Source organism: Acipenser ruthenus, chromosome 4 (genome assembly GCF_902713425.1).
Source record: "Acipenser ruthenus chromosome 4, fAciRut3.2 maternal haplotype, whole genome shotgun sequence".
Lineage (NCBI taxonomy): Eukaryota > Metazoa > Chordata > Actinopteri > Acipenseriformes > Acipenseridae > Acipenser > Acipenser ruthenus.
In genome coordinates, this window is record NC_081192.1 from 5,050,986 (window position 1) to 5,078,490 (window position 27,505).

The following is a 27,505-nucleotide window of genomic DNA, read 5'->3' on the forward strand; positions in this document are numbered from 1 at the left end:
TCAGGTTGGTTGGACGACGCTTGTGGACCGCAATTTTCAAATAGTGCCACAGATTCTCAATGGGATTGAGATCAGGACTTTGACTGGGCCACTGTAGGACATTCACCTTTTTGTTCTTGAGCCACTCCAATGTTGCTTTGGCCTTGTGCTTGGGATCATTGTCCTGCTGAAAGGTGAATTTCCTCCCAAGCTTCAGTTTTTTAGCGGACTGAAGCAGGTTCTCTTGCAGTATTTCCCTGTATTTTGCTCCATCCATTCTTCCTTCAATTTTAACAAGATGCCCAGTCCCTGCTGATGAGAAGCATCCCCACAGCATGATGCTGCCACCACCATACTTCACTGTAGGGATGGTGTGTCTTGAGGCATGGGCAGTGTTAGGTTTGCACCACACATAGTGCTTTGAGTTTTGGCCACAAAGCTCTATCTTGGTCTCATCTGACCACAAAACCTTTTCCCACATCGCAGCTGGGTCACTCTCATGCTTTCTGGCAAACTCCAGACGTGCTTTCAGATGGTACTTTTTGAGTAACGGCTTCTTTCTTGCCACCCTCCCATACAGGCCAATGTTATGCAGAGCTCTTGATATGGTTGACTGGTGCACCATTACTCCACTCCCAGCCACTGAACTCTGTAGCTCCTTCAAAGTGATTGTTGGCCTCTCTGTGGCTTCTCTCACAAGTCTCCTTCTTGTTCGAGCGCTGAGTTTTGAGGGACGGCCTTTTCTTGGCAGTGCCAGCTTCCACTTCCTGATTATTGATCCAACTGTACTCACTGGGATATCCAAACACTTGGATATTATTTTGTACCCTTTCCCTAATCTATGCATTTGTATTACTTTATCTCTAACTTCTATAGAATGCTCTTTGGTCTTCATTTTCCTTCAGATTCACAGCCTGACCAATGATCCTTCAACAGTGGGGTTTTTATCCAGCAAATGTGACAGCAACTTTAATGGTTCACAGGTGGAGGCCAATGGTAAGGTAATTGTGTCCTCGTTAGGGCAATTTCTTTCATCGGTGTAAACTGGGAGCTTCCACAGCACAGGGGTTGAATACTTATGCAAGCAAGATATTTCAGTTTTTTATTTTTCTTAAATATTTCCCAACATAAAACCAATGTCACCTTACAATAATTCATTTTGAGTTTCAGTGTAAAATAAAATATCAAACAGAACGAAATTTCAATGTACCATTTGTAATTCAGTAATATGAGAGAATTGGTCAGGGGTCTGAATACTTTTGCAAGGCAATGTGTATATATAAATTTACAAATTGTAATATACATTACTCTTTCTCCATTTGTTTTTCCCTCCCTTCTACCTTCAGAATATGATTTCCTGATGTTACTTTGATTTCTATATCCCTTAACTTTCTGTTTAATCTGTTTCTTTGTTGATTATATGTATTGCATTTCATGAATATATGTTCCACTGTTTCTTGTTCACCACAATTACTACATAAGCCTGTATAGATGATAACTGAATGCTGTATGTTATTACCGTATGATTATATTTCACTACTTTAGAGTGATTTTTATAATGGAATCTTCCCTTTCCACTGTTTTCACATTGTTCTTATCAATGGACACGTCTCTCAGCTTTGCAAATTAACTTTTCTTTAGCTATCCCATAATGCTCGACTGACGTGTAAAATTAGTGGAACGCTAAACTTCCTGGAGACCAAGGGGGCGGAGCCTAAGGTAAAAAGAGAAAAAGCGAGACCATATCTGACAGTCATGGGTTAATAGAAAGTACGGTACGTTAATGCTTTCTGTTCATATAAGAACATAAGAAAGTTTACAAACGAGAGGAGGTCATTCGGCCCATCTTGCTCGTTTGGTTGTTAGTAGCTGTCTTAATCCCAGAATCTCATCAAGCAGCTTCTTAGTTGAGGATCCCAGGGTGTCAGCTTCAACAACATTGAAGCTGACACTGGGATGACTTTCGTGTACCAATACATTGTCGTTAATACGCGGAACAGGGTGACTTGTATTACAAGTTGTAAAACAGTTGCTGGAAACAGGTTGGAGGCGTTTGAGAGCGATCTTGCATTCTTTGTCAAACAAGTAATTATGAAGTTATGTCATATCAGTCATACGATAGAAATCTATTGGCTGGGTGGTTTGATGTTCGTGATCTGGTTTAAGTGTGTTACACACTGAGGTTTATTTTTATTTTTTAAAAATGCAGTGCTTACTTGTGTACGTTACTTTGGTAAATTTGCACTGATTATTCAGAATTGTTATTTTAAGACAATGCTATACTACTTAAACTATCTTTTAAACTAGTTGTTGAATGCGTATACCACCAATTTTTATAATTACACTACGTATTAGCTTAACGCTATTACTTTCAGTTGCAGGTGTTCAGTGAGAGCAATGGCTGTTATTACGAAGTATTGTTAAAACAGATGCGAGTACTTAACGCACACGTTTCTTTTTCGTGTAGCAGGTAAACCTTCAGTACACATCAGTTATAGTTAAAAAATGTTCTGTCACATAAGCAGTAAATAGTAATGTACGAGTTGCCGTCATGTGCACCTTCATATTATATTATAAAGTGACGTTTTCCACAGTCTGCAGTCAGCAGTAAGGCATTGTTTAGAAGTCGAAGGGGAAGGAGTCTTAAAATGTCTGTGGTAAATGTGGTAAATACCATGATTTTCTGGTTCTTTTTGTGTATTATTTTAATTGAACCAATGTCTCTCGAGCTGTAGCGTGTGCTCAAGTTATTTATTGATGTTTTTTTTTCTACAGTTTCCTGAACTCTGCTCAGCATCATCAGAAACTACACCTGTCAGACCAGTTTTTAACAACCTTCGAAGGCAATTTTATCTGTACATACATAGCTTGCTCCACCCTGAAATCTTCTTTCAGCTACAGCACAGTATATCAGTATTTGAGAGTATAGGCTACATGACCAACAAGCTCTGATGTTGCCAGTTTTCCACAAGGTTTGTACTTTGTACTTTTTTTGTACACCTTCTGCTCATTTTACAGAAACCTATGATGTTTGTTGTAGAAGTAATGCTTTCTTCACTGATACTGTAGGCAACTTGGGGGCTACATTCTGAAACTGAAGCTTCTTCAGTCATTGGCCTTAATCAGTGAAGCAATGGATTGTGCAAACAGGAAATGCTGTCGGTGCTCTTGGGTTTCCTAATCCCCCAGCACTGCCAGATCTGGATTACAAACTTTGATTAATATTGTGTGCTACTGTAAATGGCTAATGCAAAGGGATACTTTGATTAATATTGTGTGTTACTGTACGTGGCTAGTGCAAAGGGATACTTTTATTAATATTGTGTGTTACTGTACGTGGCTAGTGCGAAAGGATACTTTGATTAATTGATATTGTGTGTTACTGTACGTGGCTAGTGCAAAGGGATACTTTGATTAATTGATTAATATTGTGTGTTACTGTACGTGGCTAGTGCGAAGGGATACTTTGATTAATATTGTGTGCTACTGTACATGGCTAATGCAAAGGGATACTTTGATTAATATTGTGTGTTACTGTACGTGGCTAGTGCAAAGGGATACTTTGATTAATTGATTAATATTGTGTGTTACTGTACGTGGCTAGTGCAAAGGGATTCTATGATTAATATTGTGTGTTACTGTACGTGGCTAGTGCAAAGGGATACTTTGATTAATTGATTAATATTGTGTGTTACTGTACGTGGCTAGTGCGAAGGGATACTTTGATTAATTGATTAATATTGTGTGTTACTGTACGTGGCTAGCGCGAAGGGATACTTTGATTAATTGATTAATATTGTTTGTTACTGTACGTGGCTAGTGCGAAGGGATACTTTGATTAATTGATTAATATTGTGTGTTACTGTACGTGGCTAGTGTCAGTGTAAAGAATGAGCACAGGCAGTTTTATCCAATTATTGGTTGCTCTCTTTGTATCATAATAAAATGCAATCTGCCTCATCATCATGCCAGAGTGTATCTGAATGGCATTGCAGTACATGTGGACTGTATAATTTATTCATGTTACGTTAGTGTAGGGGTACTGTAGGTGGCACACTGTAGTGGGTTAATGTCAGAGTGCAGAAACAAGCTAATCTTTACCAGCTACATCATGTCACCACAAAACAGAGCTGGATGCTGGTGTTTCTGCTTCCGTCATGCTAGAGTTAATGACAGTGTTGCAAAGCATCTTGCCAGCAGCCTCTTCAGATACTGGACAGTGCTGCGGAGTGCTCCCCCAACATCAATGACTTTTACAGTTCAGTAACTGGAAGCATATTACAAATAATCTGCAACCACAGCTCTAAATCTAGTTCTTAACCAAATGGCAACATCGTTTAGCTCCCCTAAGCCCTGCTGTGTCATAGCAGTTAGTCACCCCATTTTGGGCAACTAGAAAAGACGCCTGTGATGTGGTTTTGGGTAGCACATCAAGGAATTGCTTGTGTTGTGCAGAGTACAGCAGTCCTGTGACTGAAATAATTGTACTGTACTGTACTGTACTGTGCACAGATGCGGTTACTAAAATGACACTGGGATTTGAAAGCCTATGCACATGCGGTCACATTTACAATGAAGCATGCTGCTGCCACAGGATCCTAATAAATAGTCCTTTTGTTTACAAGCTTTTACCTGAAATATCGGGATCCAAAGAGCCTGGCTCCCTTCCCAGGTGACCAAAAAATAAATAAATAAATACAAAATCAATTTCTTTAGTGCACTTAGAATTGCTACACAGTACAGACAGACAAGCATGGAGGGTTATAGGTATGCAAGACTGTACAATGTCAAATTCACATTGATGTACAGTACTGTCATGCTGTAGTGTAAAAGTGAAAGAATCTGAGTCAAATAGACAAAAAAAGAATTAAAAAAACCCTTACATTTAAGGTCCTTTTACATAATGTATTGCTCTGTATGATTTATCTAACAGTTCTCACAGAGTATAGGGCTATTAGGAACACTGCAAGGCAACTAGTGGAAGAGCTGTCAGAAACTTCAATTTAGGGGTGTAACAGGCAAGTTCATTGGCACACAGGAACTAAAAATGATAAAACAGAGTTCTCAAAAGATATAAAGTACTGTGCAACATCTGCTCTTCAACTTACAGCTTTTGCAGCTGAGTATTCTTCTTCTTGTAGGTTTGTATGTCAAAGAACATCTGCAGTGCAGCAGCAGAGTGTGATTGAAAAGCCTGCTACATCAGCCAAATACTGGACAGGTCCTGGCAACCTTTGAGTTATTTATCCAAACGGTATCCACTGATTTCTCCCCCAGAAAGATCCAGGGGCAATTTGGCAGGTTTGTCATGATAATTTCATGGCAAGTTACAACTGCTCAAAATCATGTGAGAGAGAAACAGATCTGTTGAATTACAGTGTAAGGGGGACATTTTCTACAACTGGTGTTTGTATACAGTGTCTGTTATGCAGATTAAATCCCTGACTTGCATTCATGGCACATTTTGTACAGTGCACTATTACTACAATTACTAATACTGTACAATGCTACTGTATGTGCAGCATCTGGATTGCTCACAGTGCTCAGCTGGCTATATAAATCATATGGTATACTGCAGATATTCAAAGGTGAATATAGAATTTGTTAAGGTGGAAACCATTTTGCACACAATGTAGATGATAACTGTCAAGCCTTCCTAAGGTGTCGTGGGTTAGTCGATGAAACATCGAGGACAGGAGTTGCCCACCTGAAGTGCCTGACCCAGCACATTCCAGCAGGTTGCCATTCTGAGGCACTATGGAGGCCGCACTTTGGATGATCCCTGTAGCCAGCATCGTTGTTGTTGTGTGCGCTGAGGTGCTAGGGAGGCTTCAAATAGCCTGCATTACATGTCAGACATCAATACCGGGCCAATAGGGAATCCACATTTCCTGCAGGAAAAGCACTGAAGGCTCATATATTACAGCAAAGCGACATCTTGGTCGGTTCCCTTCGCTACTATCTCATTGTATCTTGGCGAAAGCCGAGTCCAATATAAGCATGAAGTAAATAACGGCTACTTTCATGTAATGAAAATCATGGCCGTAGTTGGTGTTACATCTGGTGTATGACTCTTTACTGAATTATGATAACATGGTCTTTTGTTTGTATGAATTCCCAGATTGTTTGCTTGGCTGCCACATGAATCTGGACATTTGTGGCTTTGTTGTAGCATGTCATAACTACAAACCGATATCCAGTTGCAGCATTATCACAGTGTCGTAAAAATAAAATACACTTCGACTTTTTCTTTTCTTTCTTGTTTCCACACAGACTGGACGTTATCACTGCAGAGGCCATGAGGGTGCGCTGGTCACGGAAGCTGGGCTTGCTGGCTAAGACCTGCCTTCTGCTATCTATCTTGTGGGTGGCCTACCTCATCCTGGAGATGTCGACGTCGTCCTATCAGGACTCACATGGGGAAGGAGCTGGGAGGAACCTGCTTGAGAGACAATTCTCCAGCAAGACCCAGGGCAAAGAGCAGCTTTCCCAGCCTGTCTACCAGAAGCCCCCTCCCGACTCCAATGCCCCTGGGGAGTGGGGCAAGGCCGCCCGGCTGCAGTTGGACCCGGAGCAGAAGAAGCAAGAGGAGGAGAGCATCGAGAGATATGCCATTAACATCCACCTGAGCGACAAGATCTCCTTGCATCGGCACATTGTGGACAGACGGATGTATGAGTGAGTAATCCCTGGCTTCTGCTCTGCCACTGACAGATGTTGATGTTTTTGGTGTCTTCTAAGTTTTATATACAGACGTGCTCAAATTTGTTGGTACCCTTACAGCTCATTGAAATAATGCTTCATTCCTCCTGAAAAATGATGAAATTAAAAGCTATTTTATCATGTATACTTGCATGCCTTTGGTATGTCATAGAATAAAGCAAAGAAGCTGTGAAAAGAGATTAATTATTGCTTATTCTACAAAGATATTCTAAAATGGCCTGGACACATTTGTTGGTACCCCTTAGAAAAGATAATAAATAACTGGATTATAGTGATATTTCAAACTAATTAGTTTCTTTAATTAGTATCACACATGTCTCCAATCTTGTAATCAGTCATTCAGCCTATTTAAATGGAGAAAAGTAGTCACTGTGCTGTTTGGTATCATTGTGTGCACCACACTGAACATGGACCAGAGAAAGCAAAGGAAAGAGTTGTCTGAGGAGATCAGAAAGAACATAATAGACAAGCATGGTAAAGGTAAAGGCTACAAGACCATTTCCAAGCAGCTTGATGTTCCTGTGACAACAGTTGCAAATATTATTAAGAAGTTTAAGGTCCATGGAACTGTAGCCAACCTCCCTGGGCGCGGCTGCAAGAGGAAAATCGACCTCAGATTGAACAGAAGGATAGTGCGAATGGTAGAAAAAGAACCAAGGATAACTGCCAAAGAGATACAAGCTGAACTCCAAGGTGAAGGTACGTCAGTTTCTGATCGCACCATCCGTCGCTTTTTGAGCGAAAGTGGGCTCCATGGAAGAAGACCCAGGAGGACTCCACTTTTGACAGAAAAACATAAAAAAGCCAGACTGGAATTTGCTAAAATGCATATTGACAAGCCACAATCCTTCTGGGAGAATGTCCTTTGGACAGATGAGTCAAAACTGGAGCTTTTTGGCAAGTCACATCAGCTCTATGTTCACAGACGAAAAAATGAAGCTTTCAAAGAAAAGAACACCATACCTACAGTGAAACATGGAGGAGGCTCGGTTATGTTTTGGGGCTGCTTTGCTGCGCCTGGCACAGGGTGCCTTGAATCTGTGCAGGGCACAATGAAATCTCAAGACTATCAAGGCATTCTGGAGCGAAACGTACTGCCCAGTGTCAGAAAGCTCTGTCTCAGTCGCAGGTCATGGGTCCTCCAACAGGATAATGACCCAAAACACACAGCTAAAAGCACCCAAGAATGGATAAGAACAAAACATTGGACTATTCTGAAGTGGCCTTCTGTGAGTCCTGATCTGAATCCTATCGAACATCTATGGAAAGAGCTGAAACTTGCAGTCTGGAGAAGGCACCCATCAAACCTGAGACAGCTGGAGCAGTTTGCTCAGGAAGAGTGGGTCAAACTACCTGTTAACAGGTGCAGAAGTCTCATTGAGAGCTACAGAAAACGTTTGATTGCAGTGATTGCCTCTAAAGGTTGTGCAACAAATTATTAGGTTAGCGGTCCCATCATTTTTGTCCATGCCATTTTCATTTGTTTTCTTATTTACAATATTATGTTGAATAAAAAATCAAAAGCAAAGTCTGATTTCTATTAAATATGGAATAAACAATGGTGGATGCCAATTACTTTTGTCAGTTTCAAATTATTTCAGAGAAAATTGTGCATTCTTCGTTTTTTGTGGAGGGGTACCAACAAATTTGAGCACGTCTGTGTGTGTATATATATATATATATATTGTAAGATAGCGGGTTGGGTGAGACAGCAGGGAGGGGGTTAAAACCTCCCTGCGAGAGCGAGGAAACATGTGAGAATGCACTGGTTGTTAATTGTTTTATTAATGATTGTCCGCACCTGAGCGTGATTTGGGGAGTTTAAAAGGAGAGCAAGCAGTTTGCTCGGGGCTGCTGAGGAGAAGGAGGCAGAAAGGGGTGCTCTGCTTCCTGGCAGTCGTGAGGTAAAGTGCTGTTTCAAACCAGTGTGTTTTGTAAGGACGGGGAAACAGCGTAGCTGTCCCGTGTTAGTCAGGGTGATCCTGTGTATTAGTCAGTGCTCGTACAGAGCTAGGCGTTTGTTTTGTATTTTGTTTATTTTTTGTGTTTATTAAACATAGCGCACCAGCGCTTAAAAAATCCATTTTTGTCGTGTTGGGTCTATTTTTAAAGGGGCAACGAACCCGAGTGGGTGCAATCCTTTACATTTGGTGGCAGCGTGTGTGGGTGTCCCTACGACCCAAAAGATAATGGATTTAAAAGAGTTGGTTGAACTGGTCAATCGGAACACCGCTGCTCAGAAAGAGCAGATAAAGAAGTGGAGACAGGACTGGGGGCTACCTGATCCGGAGCCCACAGAGCTAGACCTGCTGCTCCAGAAGTGGGAGCAGGTATGGGTAACTCCGCAATCTCCCAAACCCAGAGGGGAGGAGCTGCCGCTGCCAGAGCCCAGAGGGGAGGAGCTGCCGCTGCCAGAGCCCAGAGGGGAGGAGCTGCCGCTGCCAGAACCCAGAGGGGAGGAGCTGCCGCTGCCAGAACCCAGAGGGGAGGAGCTGCCGCTGCCAGAGCCCAGAGGGGAGGAGCTGCCGCTGCCAGAGCCCAGAGGGGAAGAGCCGCCGTTGCCAGAGCCCAGAGGGGAGGAGCCGCCGCTTCCGGAGCCCAGGGAGGAGGTGAAAAGCATACCTCCACCACAGCCCCGACCACCAACCCTACGGTCCAGTTCGGCATCGCTGCGTCCGGTCCCTCACCCCTTGCTCCTGGACACCCTGTCGGTTAGCCTGGACCTCCCGTCACTAGACCTGGAGCCCAGGAGTCGGCAGAATCGGGCACAGTTCTGCACCTGGTCCCCTGCTCCGCTCCTCCCGGACACTAAGACGTTGCTGCGCTGCTCCCAGACGTCGCTTACGCTCCCCCTGGTCACTGCTTCGCTCCCCCTTGCTGACCGAACGTCGCTGCACTGGGTCCCAGCTGCAGACCTCTGCCCGCTGCTGCAGCCTCCAGTGCCCCGGTTGCCGTTCTGGTCGCCCCTGTCAAACCGTTGGGGTCCTTCGTCGCTGGTGCGCGGTCCCTACTTGGCTGAGCCGGGACGTGGACCGATCCACCCTCGAGTTCGCCCGTGGAAGAGGGCGAAAATGGACATTTGTGGACTCGAGGGTGGGTGGTTGTGTTTTAGGGGAGGAGGTGGCCGTTTCGTGGCCTGTGTCTTGTAAAGACAAGGGGGGGGGATGTGTAAGATAGCGGGTTGGGTGAGACAGCAGGGAGGGGGTTAAAACCTCCCTGCGAGAGCGAGGAAACATGTGAGAATGCACTGGTTGTTAATTGTTTTATTAATGATTGTCCGCACCTGAGCGTGATTTGGGGAGTTTAAAAGGAGAGCAAGCAGTCTGCTCGGGGCTGCTGAGGAGAAGGAGGCAGAAAGGGGTGCTCTGCTTCCTGGCAGTCTTGAGGTAAAGTGCTGTTTCAAACCAGTGTGTTTTGTAAGGACGGGGAAACAGCGTAGCTGTCCCGTGTTAGTCAGGGTGATCCTGTGTGTTAGTCAGTGCTCGTACAGAGCTAGGCGTTTGTTTTGTATTTTGTTTATTTTTTATGTTTATTAAACATAGCGCACCAGCGCTTAAAAAATCCATTTTTGTCGTGTTGGGTCTACTTTTAAAGGGGCAACGAACCCGAGTGGGTGCAATCCTTTACAATATATATATATATATATATATATATATATATATATATATATATATATATACAGTGCCTTGCAAAAGTATTCAGACCCCTCACCAATTCTCTCATATTACTGAATTACAAATGGTACATTGAAATTTCATTCTGTTTGATATTTTATTTTAAAACACTGAAACTCAAAATCAATTATTGTAAGGTGACATTGGTTTTATGTTGGGAAATATTTTTAAGAAAAATAAAAAACTGAAATATCTTGCTTGCATAAGTATTCAACCCCCACACATTAATATTTGGCAGAGCCACCTTTCGCTGCAATAACAGCTTTAAGTCTTTTTGGATAAGTATGTACCAGCTTTGCACAGTGTCGGAGTGATTTTGGCCCATTCTTCTTGGCAGATTTGCTCCAGGTTGTTCAGGTTGGTTGGACGACGCTTGTGGACCGCAATTTTCAAATAGTGCCACAGATTCTCAATGGGATTGAGATCAGGACTTTGACTGGGCCACTGTAGGACATTCACCTTTTTGTTCTTGAGCCACTCCAATGTTGCTTTGGCCTTGTGCTTGGGATCATTGTCCTGCTGAAAGGTGAATTTCCTCCCAAGCTTCAGTTTTTTAGCAGACTGAAGCAGGTTCTCTTGCTGTATTTCCCTGTATTTTGCTCCATCTATTCTTCCTTCAATTTTAACAAGATGCCCAGTCCCTGCTGATGAGAAGCATCCCCACAGCATGATGCTGCCATCACCATACTTCACTGTAGGGATGGTGTGTCTTGAGGCATGGGCAGTGTTAGGTTTGCGCCACACATAGCGCTTTGAGTTTTGGCCACAAAGCTCTATCTTGGTCTCATCTGACCACAAAACCTTTTCCCACATCGCAGCTGGGTCACTCTCATGCTTTCTGGCAAACTCCAGATGTGCTTTCAGATGGTACTTTTTGAGTAACGGCTTCTTTCTTGCCACCCTCCCATACTGGCCAGTGTTATGCAGAGCTCTTGATATGGTTGACTGGTGCACCATTACTCCACTACCAGCCACTGAACTCTGTAGCTCCTTCAAAGTGATTATTGGCCTCTCTGTGGCTTCTCTCACAAGTCTCCTTCTTGTTTGAGCGCTGAGTTTTGAGGGACGGCCTTTTCTTGGCAGTGCCTGGGTGGTGTGATGCAGCTTCCACTTCCTGATTATTGATCCAACTGTACTCACTGGGATATCCAAACACTTGGATATTATTTTGTACCCTTTCCCTAATCTATGCATTTGTATTACTTTATCTCTAACTTCTATAGAATGCTCTTTGGTCTTCATTTTCCTTCAGATTCACAGCCTGACCAATGATCCTTCAACAGTGGGGTTTTTATCCAGCAAATGTGACAGCAACTTTAATGGTTCACAGGTGGAGGCCAATGGTAAGGTAATTGTGTCCTCGTTAGGGCAATTTCTTTCATCGGTGTAAACTGGGAGCTTCCACAGCACAGGGGTTGAATACTTATGCAAGCAAGATATTTCAGTTTTTTATTTTTCTTAAATATTTCTCAACATAAAACCAATGTCACCTTACAATAATTGATTTTGAGTTTCAGTGTTTTAAAATAAAATATCAAACAGAACGAAATTTCAATGTACCATTTGTAATTCAGTAATATGAGAGAATTGGTCAGGGGTCTGAATACTTTTGCAAGGCACTGTATATATATATATATATATATATATATATATATATATATATATATATATATATATATATATATATATATATATATTGTAAAGGATTGCACCCACTCAGGTTCGTTGCCCCTTTAAAAATAGACCCAACACGACAAAAATGGATTTTTTAAGCGCTGGTGCGCTATGTTTAATAAACATAAAAAATAAACAAAATACAAAACAAACGCCTAGCTCTGTACGAGCACTGACTAACACACAGGATCACCCTGACTAACACGGGACAGCTACGCTGTTTCCCCGTCCTTACAAAATATACACAATAGTTATATACTTAACATATCAATGGGCCTGCATTTTGTCCCGTTTGCAAATGTAGGACAGAAGTTTCCCTGTGTTTCCTGATACCAAAGTTTTCCCTTTTCAGAAATGTCATGACCTTGAATTGGCATTTTCAAAATGAAACTTGTTTTGTCTTTATACAGCAATATTTGAAATTCTCAAAACAAAAAAAGAACGTGAGACTGTGTCACCTGAGCAAGCATCTGGCAATTAAATGAGGAATACATCTAAAATTCTATTGTAGTTGCAATCAGTTAACTATAAAATTTTACCAGGTAAACCAGGAGTTGACAGGCTTCCGACACTGTGATTAAACACCCCTGGTTTAGACCATTCCACAGTGGTTTGGGGATACCCGGCCTATTCTATATTTCTGCACAAGGACTTTTCCTAATGCATTAGTCACCTTGATGATCCAATTGCTGATTGTTGCATTGAATCTCCTGCTGTGGTCTGGAATGTACTCTGTACACAACTGTATTCTGTGATTCTCTTGGCCAAATTTGATTGTGGGTATTTGGTAACGTTTCTCTAGCAGATGGCTGCAAAGCCATTCTTTTTTTGGAACTAGCTATGCATTTGCATTTTCTATGTAAATGATAGCCTGCTGAGAGTGATCAGATTGCAAAGATTGGAAAAGGCAGTGTAGTTGCAGTGCTGTCCCAGAGAACGTGTCTTATCATTCTTACTGAAGCATATAGTTCTTTATTCTGCTAAGCCTCTCCATTGCTTCTTTATGTTGTCACAATACAGTCTTGCACTGTACAGTTTTACAAGTCTGCATGCTTTTGATTCTTTGATGGGCATGAGAAACACTTGAGTAAATAAGTACATTCTTAACATGCAATTTCAAACTGGTTACTTCAAGTTAATGTACAGTCGGGTGTCTCTTACTGTATAAAGAGATTTATGAATTAGTTGTGGTGTTCTAGGGGACAGCCTGGCAATGGAAATAGATGCAGAAGTGTTCTGGCTTTGCTCCACAGCACACTGCACATGAGATCTCACCTGCTTGTTGAAATACCAGGGCCCCGTTGACAGTCTATCGCCATAGAGCCTAGTGTTCAGTTGAGAAAATGGGTGTAGACTCTGGCCCATATCAAAACTAAATGTTTGCATTTTTTTTTTTTTTTACACACTTCCAATAGATTTGATCTTTACTAATACATTATAAATCACATATCAGAAAATCTATCAATCACAGTAAAGTATTTGACAAAATTCCAGTGCAGTAGGCTTATTTCCAGTGTTCATGAATCTCTTTATACAATAAGAGTCTACTGTACATACAACCTACTGACTTCTAGTTAATGAATACCTCTGAAAGTTACATTTAATTCAGTGTGCCTTCACTGTCTTTTTTTGTTTTCCACTGAATGCATTTATCTGGGGCTTAAAAAAATGTAAACACTGTTCTGAGTTCTCTATAAATGTCCATTCTGTAGCTTTGAGCATGAGATTCTGCTAACCCCAGCTGCTCTGTACAGTACAACATTATAGAGAGTAGTGTAGGTTAATTGAATTGGTCTAACAGTAAATAAACATGTTTTGTATTATATTGAGGTGTCAGAATAAATCCATATCCTACACAAATCTATTAATGAATCTCTGTTCTGAGAGTACAGTCATCAACTCGGTTTATACTCCTATACCTCATTCCAGATGTAGATCCAAGGTATTTGATTACCGGAAACTGCCTACGACTTCTGTGATCATTTCCTTCTACAATGAGGCCTGGTCCACTTTACTGAGGACCATACACAGCGTCCTGGAGACCACCCCTGCTGTACTGCTGAAAGAAATCATTCTAGTAGATGACTTTAGCGATAGAGGTACGTGATTTGGCATCAACACAAGCAAAACTAATGATAGCACAAAGAACTTGCAAGTTTAGCATTTATAGGGATGATATGGAAGTTGTTATTGTAAAGGGATAATGTTTGTACAGAGCGACCGTTTGAGATTTTCACTTTTCAAATGGTAAAAGGAAAGTTTCTTGAGGGACGCTTGCCAAAGCCTCAAGGTCAGTCGGCGATAGTGGAGTGCATTACTGTTCTGAAAAATGAATCACATAGAAACAATCTATGTGTGCTTCACTTGGATGTGTCCTGGATTGTATGTAGGGCAATTTAGTTACTGTTTCCAGACAGATGTTCAATTAAGTAGTGTACTGAAAGGGCCACGAGTGCGTACCACTGACCTATGTGGAGCCTCATCATGACTGCTTCTCATGAAGTCCAAATGAACTTCAACAATAGCCAAACATATATTTAAAATTAACCTTGGAACAATTGATTAGACTATTTTCCACCCCGCAAGTAGTTATTTTTTACAATCTCTAGCAATGGTATAAACTCTTTAAAAGTAGCTTTAAGTTATTATTGTATTTTCTTTTGAGTGATGACAGTAAACTAATTGACCCACTTGACTTCCAGCCTACCTGCGATCTCAGCTGGAGGAGTACATCAGTAATCTAGACAGGGTTCGGCTCATCAGGACCAGTAAGCGTGAAGGGCTGGTCAGAGGCCGTCTCATCGGAGCCACTTATTCAACTGGAGACGTGCTCACCTTCCTGGACTGTCACTGTGAGTGCGTGCCTGGGTGGATTGAACCACTGCTAGAGAGGTAGGTCTGAGTCTGCCAATGGGACAGGAAATCTTTTAGCCCTTCCTTTTGCTTCATATTTTGGATTAAATCTGTTGTTTGTTTAAAGCATTTTTAAAGCCTTAAGTTTGCTGTACGGTAAGTACTAGTAAGTAAGTAAGTAAATAGTTGCTTCCAACCAGTGTTCACAAAGGACCAATCAACGTGTATGTTTTAAATCTTGATTTGTGTTGTTTTTATAAAACGCGGTAAAGCGTTGCTGCCTATTGTTTAAAAACCCATACAAATCATACAGTACAAATTTGACACCAAAAACGTACAGGACGACACTCTTTATTGCAGAATTGGAGAAAATAAGACGGCTATTGTGTGCCCAGTGATTGACACCATCGACTGGAATACCTTTGAGTTTTACATGCAGACAGGTGAGCCCATGATCGGTGGGTTTGACTGGCGGCTCACTTTTCAGTGGCATTCGGTCCCCGAGCAGGAGCGCCGCAGATGGAAATCCAAAATCGACCCCATCAGGTAGGATGTGATGGAACATCAGGAACGTGTCTGTTCTGAATATATGTGTCTATATGTGTCTGTATTTAGCAAAGGATGTTGTTTAATTTAAAGTGACGTGTTTAGAATGTGTGTGTGTTTTCATATATTGAGTGCAAGCATATACGTGTAAGTACAACAGAAGCAAGCCGTTTTAAAGCATGTGCCTGTATTTTAGATTCTGTTCGGTTTTCTGCCAGGTCTCCGACGATGGCAGGAGGCTTGTTTGCTGTAAGCAAGGAGTATTTTCAGTACCTTGGCACTTACGATATGGGAATGGATGTCTGGGGGGGTGAGAACCTTGAGCTGTCATTCAGGGTAAGTCTCTTAACATTGTGATGCTTCTTTTGTAACAACCCCTAGTAGCATTGTAATTAAACATAAATACAGAACTACATTTCAGTTTATTACTCACGAAAAGTAAAGGAATATTTGTTCCCTTTCACGTACAAAATGTAACCATTACCGAATGGGTATTTACCTCCTAAAGACCCGAAACCTGAATAAGATATAACAAAGCTGCTCAGCCGAGTCTGTGACGCAGTCATGCCCGCCCCTGAGGGTACAAAAAAGATGCAATTTTTCCTTTTAAGAACTGACAGGAAAGTCTATTCAGGTAAGTAATTGTTACTTTTTCTGCTATAGATTTTTGCACAAACTATATGTGTTATTAAAAATAATTGCACGACAGCCTGTTGTTTGTTACATCCCACTGCAGCCTTGTGCCCGTGTGAAGCCAGCGGCTTGAGTTGCTCCTTTCCAGGGATCAAGCAACGTAAGTCGGCTGACTTTGTGCTCTCCCCCCAGGTTGCAATAGCACCGGCTGGAGTTATTTTATTCTCGTTTTGGCTTCAGCCAAAATTACAAAATGGTTTGTATAATTAAAGTAATTTAATTACAGCATCTTGCTGCCGTTTTGGTGACTGCTTTTACTTCACCATTACGAGGGCTGTTAGTTCATTCTAACAAGCAGGATTCATGTGAGTACTGACTGAGTGATTTTGCCAGTAGCTTACCAAAGTCACCGCACTGGTACTGTACCAAACTGGGGCTGAGGTTACCGCACCGGTACCGTACCGACCTGGTGCTAAAGGTACCGAACCGACCCAGTACTGTCCCAGTTCCGACCCGCTACTTGCCGGTGCTTACATCCCCAGTCCGGTACCAAGCCAGTCTTGAACAGGCCGTTGCTATCATTAATCCTTAACTGTCCATTTATTCAGCGCGTCTCAGGCGCGTCAGGTCCAATTTATTTTCACACACATAGTTTATTTTAGACGCGCTGTTTAAAAGTATTTTTTTTCACAGTAAAACAGGTTTAAAAGGCACTGCATATCAACAGGACTCTCAGTACTGCATCCCCAGCCCCGCCCCACCCTTTGTTCACTGTATTTTTCACATACCTCTTCATAGTCGTGCATGACCAAACCAAACTCCTCAATAATGTGATCCAAGTCATTATTTTATTACTATAACATCTCAAAAAGCCCTGGATGCGGAAGCAGTTATCTTGTTTGTTTATGGCCGTGTTATCTCTGTGGTGCCGGGGCTATGTGTATTGCTCAGATCCGCCCCTTTTTTTTTCGGCTTCTCTCGGCTCCTATCGGTCTCACTCGGCCATTGAATGGTTTTCTCTGCTTTTTTCCCGGAGAAAAAACGACAAGAGACCTGTGTTTTACGTCGTTTTGTCTTTACGTCTTCAGACCGGAAAGGGAATATTGTAATGTGAAAGGGTTAAGCAGACTGAGGCAGCACCTGTACATTGTTACTGTGCACTGCATTGATACTTGCATAATTCCTGGGTTTTATCCCTTTGACACATGAAAGGCCAGTCTGCCTGTTGACTACAAGAACGGCAGATGCTCTTCCTCCCTGGGGCCAGAGCACACAAAGGATGCATTGGTGAACCGCAGTTTCTGCAAGTTTTGTGCACATTTCTCCAAGTGCACACTGGAGAAACGTCTCTCCCGCAGCTCTACAGAGCGCTTTGCATTCCCTCACTCCTGCACAGCGCTCTTCCCCATCACCCTCTGGTAGAGAGGTGGCAGCGGGAGTCAATAGATCCAGTCGTTAAGCATCATTATCTGTTTATTCCTTTTGGGGAAAATAGGACTTGTTTGCTTGTACAGATGAACCCGCTTTATATCATGATTGCCATGCAGGCATAATTCTTGATATAAAGCGGATCATGAGCACATTTTTTTTTTTTTTTTTTTTGGAATCGGCAATTATTTTACCCTCCATTTTCTCCCAATTTGGCATGACCAATTATTCAACCCGGCTCACCACTGCAACCCCTGCACTAACTTGGGAGAGATGAAGACGAGCACTTGGGCCCTCTGAAATGTGTGCTGTTAGCCTCCACTTTTTTTCGCACTGCAAGGCTGCCGTGAAGCCACTAGAGCGTCAGAGGACCATGCAGTTCTGAATTGCACACAGGCAGGCCTGCAGGCGCCAGCGGTGAGCCAGGGATTCCCCAGCTGACCAAAACCCTCCCTGCCTAGGCAGTGCTTGGCCAATTGTGCACTGACTCCTGGGAACTCCCGGCCTCGGTCGGCAGTGGCATAACCAGGATTCGAACCGGCAATCTCCAAGCTGTAGGGCACATCCTGCACTCCAGGCAGAGTGCCTTTTATTGGATGCACCCCTCGGGAGCCCCACAAGTGCGTTCTTTACATTTAAACAAATGCATATAGTTTACTGTACAGGACAGATACGTTTTGTATCATTAACTGGAACAGTTTTTGTCATTATCTAAAAAACGCATGAATTGTCGACTGACGAGAGCTTTCAATACTGTTTTTTTTTGTGCATTTGTATAAGACTGACTGTTAAAGTTTGGTGACGTGGTGTTTTGTAACTGAACTGTATCCCGTTAAAACAGCAGCATCTGACAGGCTGCACAAAATGTCAGTTTATCAGCCGAGATGATTATTGGTTGTTAGTTGCATTGAAAATTAATTCTATCCTGTGGTTACTTAGTAAAGCCTGGCCACGCAGCATTTGACAGGCTGCACAAAACGTGACAATAAGTGGATTTGTGAGATGATATTAAGAGAGGTAATTTCTCAAAGAACCTATGGTGCATGGCGAGTGGTTTTTCAAAAATCATGATAATAAACGGGGTATGATATAAAGCGAGGTGATGTAAAACAGGTTCATCTGTATTTTGTATTAGTATTATTTACTGTAAATAGGCAGTTAATTAAAAAGAGTGGGGGACTACGTTACCGTTACTGCTGCTAATGAGAAATTATGGTAACTAACATTTTTTTTCTGTTTGTCAAAATATAAAAAAAAAAATAAGTGGATTATGTTTAATAAAAAATATGTATGTAGTTAAAACATTATGTATACTATTATTGATATACATCTATTTGAGTTGGTTTATTAATGTGTATCTAATAAAACAACATTTGTAAAAAATAAAACGACAAAATAAAAAGAATATATGATTATCCTAGTAAGTGCTACAATTTTATCTGCAGTTGTGGTACACAATAATTTTTTATTCCTGTTAACTTATATTGTGACATTTAGAATTCTTCGCTTTGGAACCAGTTATATAGTGGTTTGTTTTATGCTGGGACACATCCCTATAGTACTTTGTTTTATGCTGGGACACAAATCCCACAGATCTTTTCAATAAATGCATCCAATTAAGTCATGTCTTATGCATGAAGAAATCAAACACTTTTTGCTGACTTCAAACTTCCATCCATTTGTTGTGTGGATAGGTTTACAAGTTAGAAACTGTGATCAAAAATCTAAATTAACTTTAAAATATGGGTCGAGGTTTAACTTTTCAAAAGCAATACAAGGCCCAAATGTTCCAGTAAAAATTGGATTATAAAGTTCAAATAAACAAAAATAGTTACTATGACATCAAGCACCTACATGATAAGTACTTCCTGTCTGTTTTCACACACACACACTTGAAACTTTGGCAGCAGGCATTTTGCACAAAATAAGATAAATAAATAAAACACAGCAGCTGCCTGTGCTCAGAATGAAACGGCCCTCCAATCTTCTGACAGTTTGCATATCTGACTATGAGTTATATTGGTGCACGCTGTGTTAAACAGAATGGAGACATTAAAAAAGCAAGTACCCATCCTTTCGAAGTTCAGATTGTTGTTTTTATTTGACTGTTTTGTTTTTGGTCAGGTATGGCAGTGCGGAGGATCATTGGAGATCCATCCCTGCTCTCATGTGGGCCATGTTTTTCCAAAGAAGGCCCCATACGCCCGGCCTAACTTCCTCCAGAACACAGTGCGCGCAGCTGAGGTTTGGATGGATGATTATAAACAACATTTCTACAACCGAAACCCTCCAGCAAGTAAGGTAACCTAACAATTTACCAAAGTGTCAAAGCTAGCTAAAGTAAAAGCAGTGGGGTCAATTTATTTATATAGAATAACAGATGGGCTTCAGTGAGTTACAGGAAAATAATTCCCATCTAGGGTTTCTGTGATGTCATAAATTACGAGACCGAAGGTTTTTTTAAACGTAGTGTTTCGGTGCTGTACAGACCTTCTATGTCATTATCCATTAGTGCTTCAGGTTTATTTGGATGATTTCCCGTTCCTGTCCAGTTTTTCTGAGATACGAATGTACCAGAAGGGAGGGGGGGTTTCCTCTCGGCTGAGTGGTTAGATTAGTCGTCCCACCTTCCGAGAAGGAAGGTTCCCGCTGGTCAGAGGGTACCCCCGGCCAAAACTTTAACTGCGTTTCATTTTCCATTCTCCTGCTTAAATCTATTCATTTGCACCCGTGCCAGTCTCCCCCTCCTCAACTTTCGAGCCAGTCATTGACTCAATTTATCGAAGGTGGCTCTTACAGTTGGGAGGGGTGGGGGAGACCCCTGACCCCTGAACCTTTTTATGTATTTATTTCTTTATTCTCTTTTCCAGCGCTTTTGTTCTCCCTGCGTAGTTGTTCTCTCCATGCGGCCTCGGAGCGTCAGCTGAGTCTGACCTCTCTCGATTTGACGACTCAGTAAGCCAGGGAGACCTTGGTTCGTTCTCTTCCCGGCCTTGCAGGTTGATCAGTTCGGCCTCATCACAGCGAGGGCAGTTCTCCAATTAGTAAAGGGGAAACCCCTGTTCTGTTGCTAAAGTCACAAGCACTTTGTCTTTATTCTAGTAGACCCTTTACGCAGGCCTGGCTCCTGCCTCGTGAACTATTTTTAAATTGTAGACTGAAATAATTATTATTTTTTTTTAATTAATTATAAATATTTATCTACAGTAAACACTTCTAGGAAATTAACTGTTAATTGTGAAGAGAACATAAAAAAAAAACGTTGTAATCATATCAAAAAACTGCAAACTAACAAGAAAAATTGGTAGGCTTTACATACTACGAGCAAAAAAATTAAAATAAAAAGCAGCAACGCAGCCTACTCCTTTAAAAAAAAAAAAAGACTTATATTATCTTACTTAGCTTGATTCATGGGCTTGCAGCGATCCTGAATTTCGGATGAAACTGGTGGGTTTAATTTGTTATTGTATTGTTATTGTCTGTAGCAGAAGAGCTGCTACGGTTCTGTGACTAACTTTCTATTTAAACAATAACTGCACTCAGACACTCAATCCAATGTTGCCGCGGCCGGGATTGAAGTACGGTGTGCCGAAAGGCTCAAGACACAGCAATGAGATTAACGCGCGTTAAAATAATGTATCTCCAAAAAAAACCTATGCGTTAATTGCCGTTTTTACGCATTAAAAAATCTGAAATACGCACTAAATGTAATGTCTTCAGTTACTAGGAAACTGTACAACCCACCAAACATTATCCAATCTCTGACTAACACTGTTGTCTTTGTAGCTAATCACTGTAAGAATAAGAAAAATTTAAAGCTACACAGGTTGAAGAGTAAACACTCCAGTCCAGCTACAAATCCAACTGGAACTATCGTCAGAGGCAACCGCTAAAAAAGGTGCCTAATATTCAACTCACTGTTTTATAACTTATTAATGCATTTCCTTATTTTACTTATCTGTATGGCTTTATATTATTATTATTTGTTTATTTAGCAGACACCTTCATCCAAGGCGACTTACAGAGACTAGGGTGTGTGAACTATGCATCAGCTGCAGAGTCACTTACAATTACGTCTCACCCGAAAGACGGAGCACAAGTGACTTGCTCAGGGTCACACAATGAGTCAGTGACTGAAGTGGGATTTGAACCGGGGACCTCCTGGTTACAAGCCCTTTTCTTTAACCACTGGACCACACAGTCTCCTTTATATTGATATTTTAACATGTTCACTGAGTTTAAGAATGTAATGTTAAAATAGAAGTGACATAACTTGCAGTCAGTGTGATACCTCGAAAATAATGCACTGAGCCGATAAAGATCTTGACCTTGTATAACACACATGGTTGTACAGTAGTTCAGAGTATTATTTCAGTTATAATGGAAGGCTCTTTTTTAATGCCTACCCCATTACCATTGAAGATTGTACAGTATTTATCGAGATTACTCATGACTTCAAGGTAATGTTACTTTTTACCCCCTGAAAATACATTTTACTCTCTGTGTTAAAATTAGAGGGTAAGTTACTCCCAGACCCAAAACCTTACCCAAAAACTGGATAATCGATCAAATAATTACATTTTTGTAACACGCATAGTTAATAACATTATTGAAGTTTATGAATACTGATTAAACTATGATGTGCAGCTGAGATTTTTGGAATCGGGTCCGAGACGGGTATCTGTCATTGGAACCGGGTATTTTCAGTCCGATTCTGGTTCCCAAACTATTTTGAAAAACTATTTAAGTCAAACTAAACTCCTCACAGCCACTATCAGTCAGTATTCCAAAACAAGGACAACAAAACGCAAACATATAGTCTAGTGAAGTGCGTGTTTTTTCTAAGTATGAACGCGTCAGTTATAGTTATCAAATGTATTTTTGACAGAAATTAAGTCTTTATTAAAAAACATAAAACACATTGGGTACCCGGTTTCAAAGGAACCAGTTCGCACATCTCTAGATAAAACATTTTTATGCCAGTACTCCGACAGTACCACGCACAAAACTATATTACAGTGAATTACCCTTTGCGTTATTTTTTGTGCACAAGCTTTTACTTACAGGAATGATATTAAAATAATCACGGCTGGGGGAGGGAGGTGTGTGTGTGAAAATGTATGTGGGCGGTACAATCATTAAACAATTATATTTTGTGTGCCCAATTAATCGATTGCTATTTGGAGGCTTAACTGACAGCCCTAATATATACATATATAGGGGTGTGTGTGTGTGTATATATGAATATATATATACACACACACACAAACACACACACACACACACCCCTAAACACACTGCTTGCCTCAATGACTGTGTTGTTCTGTAGTTTTCAATACAAAATCAATGGAAAATGGTGGCTTCATAATTAGAAAGAAAACTAATCTCTAAATGTAGGCTTGTTACCTGCCATCCTGTTCAGCTTTTTTGGCAGGTACTACATTTTGTGTTTTTTTTTATGTTCCCTATTTTAGGAAAAATATGGTGATATTTCAGAACGGAAACTCATCCGGGAGAGACTGAAGTGCCAGAGTTTTGAGTGGTATTTGAAAAACGTATATCCTGATCTGCATGTTCCTGAGGATCGGCTTGGCTGGCATGGAGCAGTAAGTGATCTCTTCAATGCCACTTTATTCTTTCATTTGTCTTTCCATGTGAGCTAATTCAGGAACTGCCTGGATATCGTGTTTTTATTGTTTATTTTTAGGTGCGAAGCTCTGGGATTCACTCAGAGTGCCTGGATTACAACGCTCCAGACCACAACCCTACAGGAGCACACCTGTCTCTGTTTGGATGCCACGGGCAAGGAGGCAACCAGGTATTTATTTTTTTTCATATTTCTGTGATATTCTGGCAGATTGTCTACACTGTGGTCAATGATACTTGAACTGGAGAACTTCTAATGGGTGCTTAAAACAAAGCCATCATTACTGAACAGAACTATTACTCTTAACACAGACTATTTCCTTTAGACAAACAGGTATGTCAATATAGAGTGGATGCTAAACTGCCAAGTCTGAACAACTTTCTGTTTTTGCAGTACTTTGAGTACACGTCGAAAAAGGAAATCCGTTTTAACTCTGTGACGGAGATCTGTGCGGAGGTAGCAGACAGACAGAAATACATTGCAATGAGGTATTGTCCACGAGACGGAACTCCAGTACCTGAGAGCATCATCTGGGAGTTCAGAAATGTAAGAATCCAACTCTGTCTTCATTTTTATTCTGATCTTCAAGTTCAGATTATTACTATTTAATTAAGAATATTAATAATACTAAGGTTACATTCAAGATTGATGTGCGTGATATAAAACTCTGACTGCTCTGGGCTGAAGTACTGCATTGTAGTGTCGCAGTCTTCAGTACAGTGCCTTATTGAGGCACCATCCTTTTAGATAATTTGAATAAAATGCAAACCATGAAACAATCAAAAAAGAAGCAATTCCACTTTAACAGTCCAAGCATATATATAATTAGCTTAATGTGTGTGTATTTTAATTGGCAGTTGTGTTATATCGAGGGCTTCTGTTTATTCGGTTTTGAGCTATTTTCGAGTTTGGTGTAAAACTTTTTGGTTTTCTTTTCAGTCCTTTCGCTTTTTATATACTATGAAATTATTGTTTTTGATGGAGGTCTTTTCACACCAAGCACGTCGCGTTGCATCAAAGCATCAGCATCCGGCGGATTTGTCAAGTTGTTTCATACCAAAGGCGTCAATCAATCTGAAGCCTTGTCACTGAACTCAACATTTCCCTTAAAGTACATAGTTATATTTGTGTGTCTTTCAACACAACGTACTGTAATGTAAATACTATCTCATTAAAACTAAAAATGTGTCTTTTGCAGAAAAAAATGAAATAGAAATGGGAATATGTTGTGGATATTTATATTTTAGTGCATACATTTGGTAGTCTGCCAATTTTACACCCAGACATGCACGCACAATAATGACTTGATTTTATAATTAATTATAAAACTGTTTGAACACTTGCTTTCTACCTGCTGTTTCTGAACACAGATCATATGTTACTGTAAAATCCCGGTTGTGATCTTCATGTACACACATCGCTTGCTTGCACCCACTTATGTTTTATTTCTTTCAACTTTTTTTCACACAATGCAGTGTACCCAAGTAGTTGAAAATAAATACTCACTTTCTCCAAAACTAAACAAAATACTTCAGACTGCACGTTGAACATCTTTTTTATTTTAGATAAAGGAGAGGTTTATCTGTTTTCTCATCTGATCCCTGTTTCTTGGACAACGGGTGAAGTCATCATGAATTGAGTAGCCATTTCCATTGTTTTTCTGTGTTTCCGGTGTTTATTGGCTATACACTGATTTCATTTTTTTGTGTCGGGTGTTTTATTGGTTTTTATCAGTTAAAAATGAAAATCAGAAGCCCTATTTATATCACTCTGCATACGAAAATAAAATTGCAGTTTTGTTTTTTCCCCCCATTGTGTATCTCTGGAATGAATTTGTCATTGACAAGATATTGATCAAATGATAAAAAAAAAAAGTAATTTCTTTGTGGACACTCCAGACAGCAGCACAGCATGATTTGTTATTGTATTTCATCCCAGGATGGGACTATCTATCACCCTCACTCCAACACGTGCATCACCTCCCACCACACTTCAGAGGGAAGGACAGGCATTGAGATGAGACTCTGCAACCCGGGGGACAGAAATCAGATCTGGAAATTTGAGTAAAAGGATATTCTGCTGTGACCAAGTGCCTGAGAGAAGTGCAAATATTGTGACAGACTATTGACGAGAAATGAAAATTATACCAGCAAACCAGCAAGCATAAAGCCCTTACATTCCTACTGAAAGTTTTCTGTGAAAATGTATTTGTGCCGTCACCTTTGTGCCTGTGGTAGTAAACTAAAGATTGTGTCTGGTCTATTTCTGCAGACTGCCCACCACCCTCTCCCAACACAGCTGGACTGAAGTTTGAACCTGTACACTGCCAGTTCAGTTACAATGTTAAAGAATGTTGCACAAATGTTTCATGGTTTTGAATTGTGAATACAGTTGGGCGTTTACTGTAATTAAGTGGAGAGTACCAGGTTATTTGAGTCAAGTAATATAATATTGAGAGGCTTTATCCAACAGACAGCACTCCTCCATCATAATAGACGGTAGTTAGCCACAAACAAGTTCACACAAAAATGGACCAATATTCATGTAATGTGCTATTACAACATCACTGCTCACTCATAGATTTACACACAGAAATTAAGCAAAAATGCATTGCCAGTGCTTGATTAAAGAGCAATAAAACAAGTTTGTAAGGCTTGAGAAATTCAGTAGAATGCCACTCTGGGTAAATCGCCCACATCATACAATATATTTTTACAGTGGAGTGGGCAATTTGGGTTTTAATTGCAGCTTAGCTGCTGACTCACTTGATCATTGTTTATCACAGTTGCACTACTGTAAAAATGGGCTTGTAACCAGGAGGTCCCCGGTTCAAATCCCACCTCAGCCACTGACTCATTGTGTGACCCTGAGCAAGTTGAGACGTAGTTGTAAGTGACTCTGCAGCTGATGCATAGTTCACACACCCTAGCCTCTGTTAGTCGTCTTGGATAAAGGTGTCTGCTAAATAAACAAATAATACTGTGTGAAAGACAACCTCAAATTAAATGATTGATGATCTCAGATGTACTTCCTGGCTTTCTTTAAAAACAAAGAATTCTAATACACAATGATTACTTTAACTGCACTGTTTTCTTTCATGTGGACTAATACTTTTACATGTTACCTATAATGGCAAGATTTATTGCAATACCTTGGGATAAATCTAAATTATTTATTATGGTGTAAAGGGGCTTGAATGGGATTGTGTAAAATAATAATAATAACAATAATAATAATAATAATAATAATGGTATTATGTTTAAAACTACTGATTGGGCACATGTGTTTGCATTTTTTGACTGTGAGGGACAGTGAGAAGGCCTTGAGCTGTAAAGCAGCGAAAGAACCCAGAGCGAGTCTGAAAAGCAGAAAACGAGAGTGCATGTGAGGGAAAGTGACAGAACGACAGAAAAATGTGAGGGAGTCTGAACCTTTTATTATTTTGGCGTGAACCTCGGTTGTTCTACTAGTTTAAACAAACAAGCAAACAAAAAATGGTCAATTTGGAGTCTTAACAAAATGACGCGAAGACCGTTACTGTGTGTGTATCTATAGTAGGCAGCGCACCAGGAGAACGCCCCCAAAGTAAGAAATGCTGCAATGCCCGAATATTTGTTGTAGACACTATAGTGCTTCGTTTTATATCCTAATCGATCCAACTTTAATTTTAACAGTTATGTCATTATTCAAATACTGAGAAGAGTGCTTGCATACATATAGTCTTGTGTGACATTAATAAAATCACATTCAGCAATAAAATGAACGTAAGCGGGGTGACAAGATGGAGAGTTTAGCTGCAGAGTTGTGAGCACATCATCATCAATGAGGGTTGCAGCTCGAGCTTTTCAGCTGACCAGTCGATTTGAGAGGCTGTTTGTGTTAAATTTACACTTATGAATATGCATTTCTGATAAAATATAATGTGATTGGCCAGCTGCGAGGCTCCTTGCAAACCACTCGTATTTTGTAAAGCGCTTTGTGATGGTGGTCACTATGAAAAATAATTAAAATAAAGATTATTATTAAAGACATTTATGAGGTATGACACAGGCCCGTTTTTTGGGATGGAACCGCATAACAGTCTCGCGTTTTGATTGGTCCATGTCTGTCACATGAATACGTCGTCACACGAGTGGAAAAGCGTGCAGGCATTTTTAACATTGTGATCAGATAGAGAGAGTGATCTGCTTTCCACAACCTTACCATTAAAATATAATGTGGTATTACACTGTACTGATATTACAAACTATGAGGAATTACTTTATATAAATTATCATGTTATGCACGAATGTAAGAATTGGCTTTCTGTGATGGTGTACTTTTTTCTTTCAAGTAGCATATATCTATA

At 40.7% G+C, this 27,505-nt stretch overlaps 1 protein-coding gene across 5 annotated transcripts; it reads left to right on the plus strand.

Annotated features, from left to right (window-relative positions):
• The first annotated feature begins 1,672 nt into the window (after positions 1–1,672).
• Positions 1,673–26,178, plus strand: LOC117400685 (polypeptide N-acetylgalactosaminyltransferase 4-like). Of its 5 annotated transcripts, none has more exons than XM_034000956.3 (12): positions 1,673–1,754; positions 2,755–2,951; positions 6,253–6,657; positions 13,980–14,149; positions 14,753–14,942; positions 15,264–15,449; positions 15,668–15,785; positions 19,635–19,811; positions 22,985–23,116; positions 23,218–23,328; positions 23,551–23,703; positions 25,096–26,178. In XM_034000956.3, exons 3-12 carry the CDS (start codon positions 6,278–6,280, stop codon positions 25,222–25,224), a joined length of 1,746 nt encoding a protein of 581 aa, XP_033856847.1. In that variant the 5' UTR covers positions 1,673–1,754; positions 2,755–2,951; positions 6,253–6,277; the 3' UTR covers positions 25,225–26,178. The 5 variants fall into 5 exon arrangements, with proteins under 5 accessions (XP_033856847.1, XP_033856850.1, XP_033856848.1 ...); XM_034000955.3 differs by lacking the exon at positions 1,673–1,754 and adding an exon at positions 1,813–2,064; XM_034000959.3 differs by lacking the exon at positions 2,755–2,951 and having other exon boundaries at positions 1,679–1,698.
• The last annotated feature ends 1,327 nt before the right edge of the window (positions 26,179–27,505 follow it).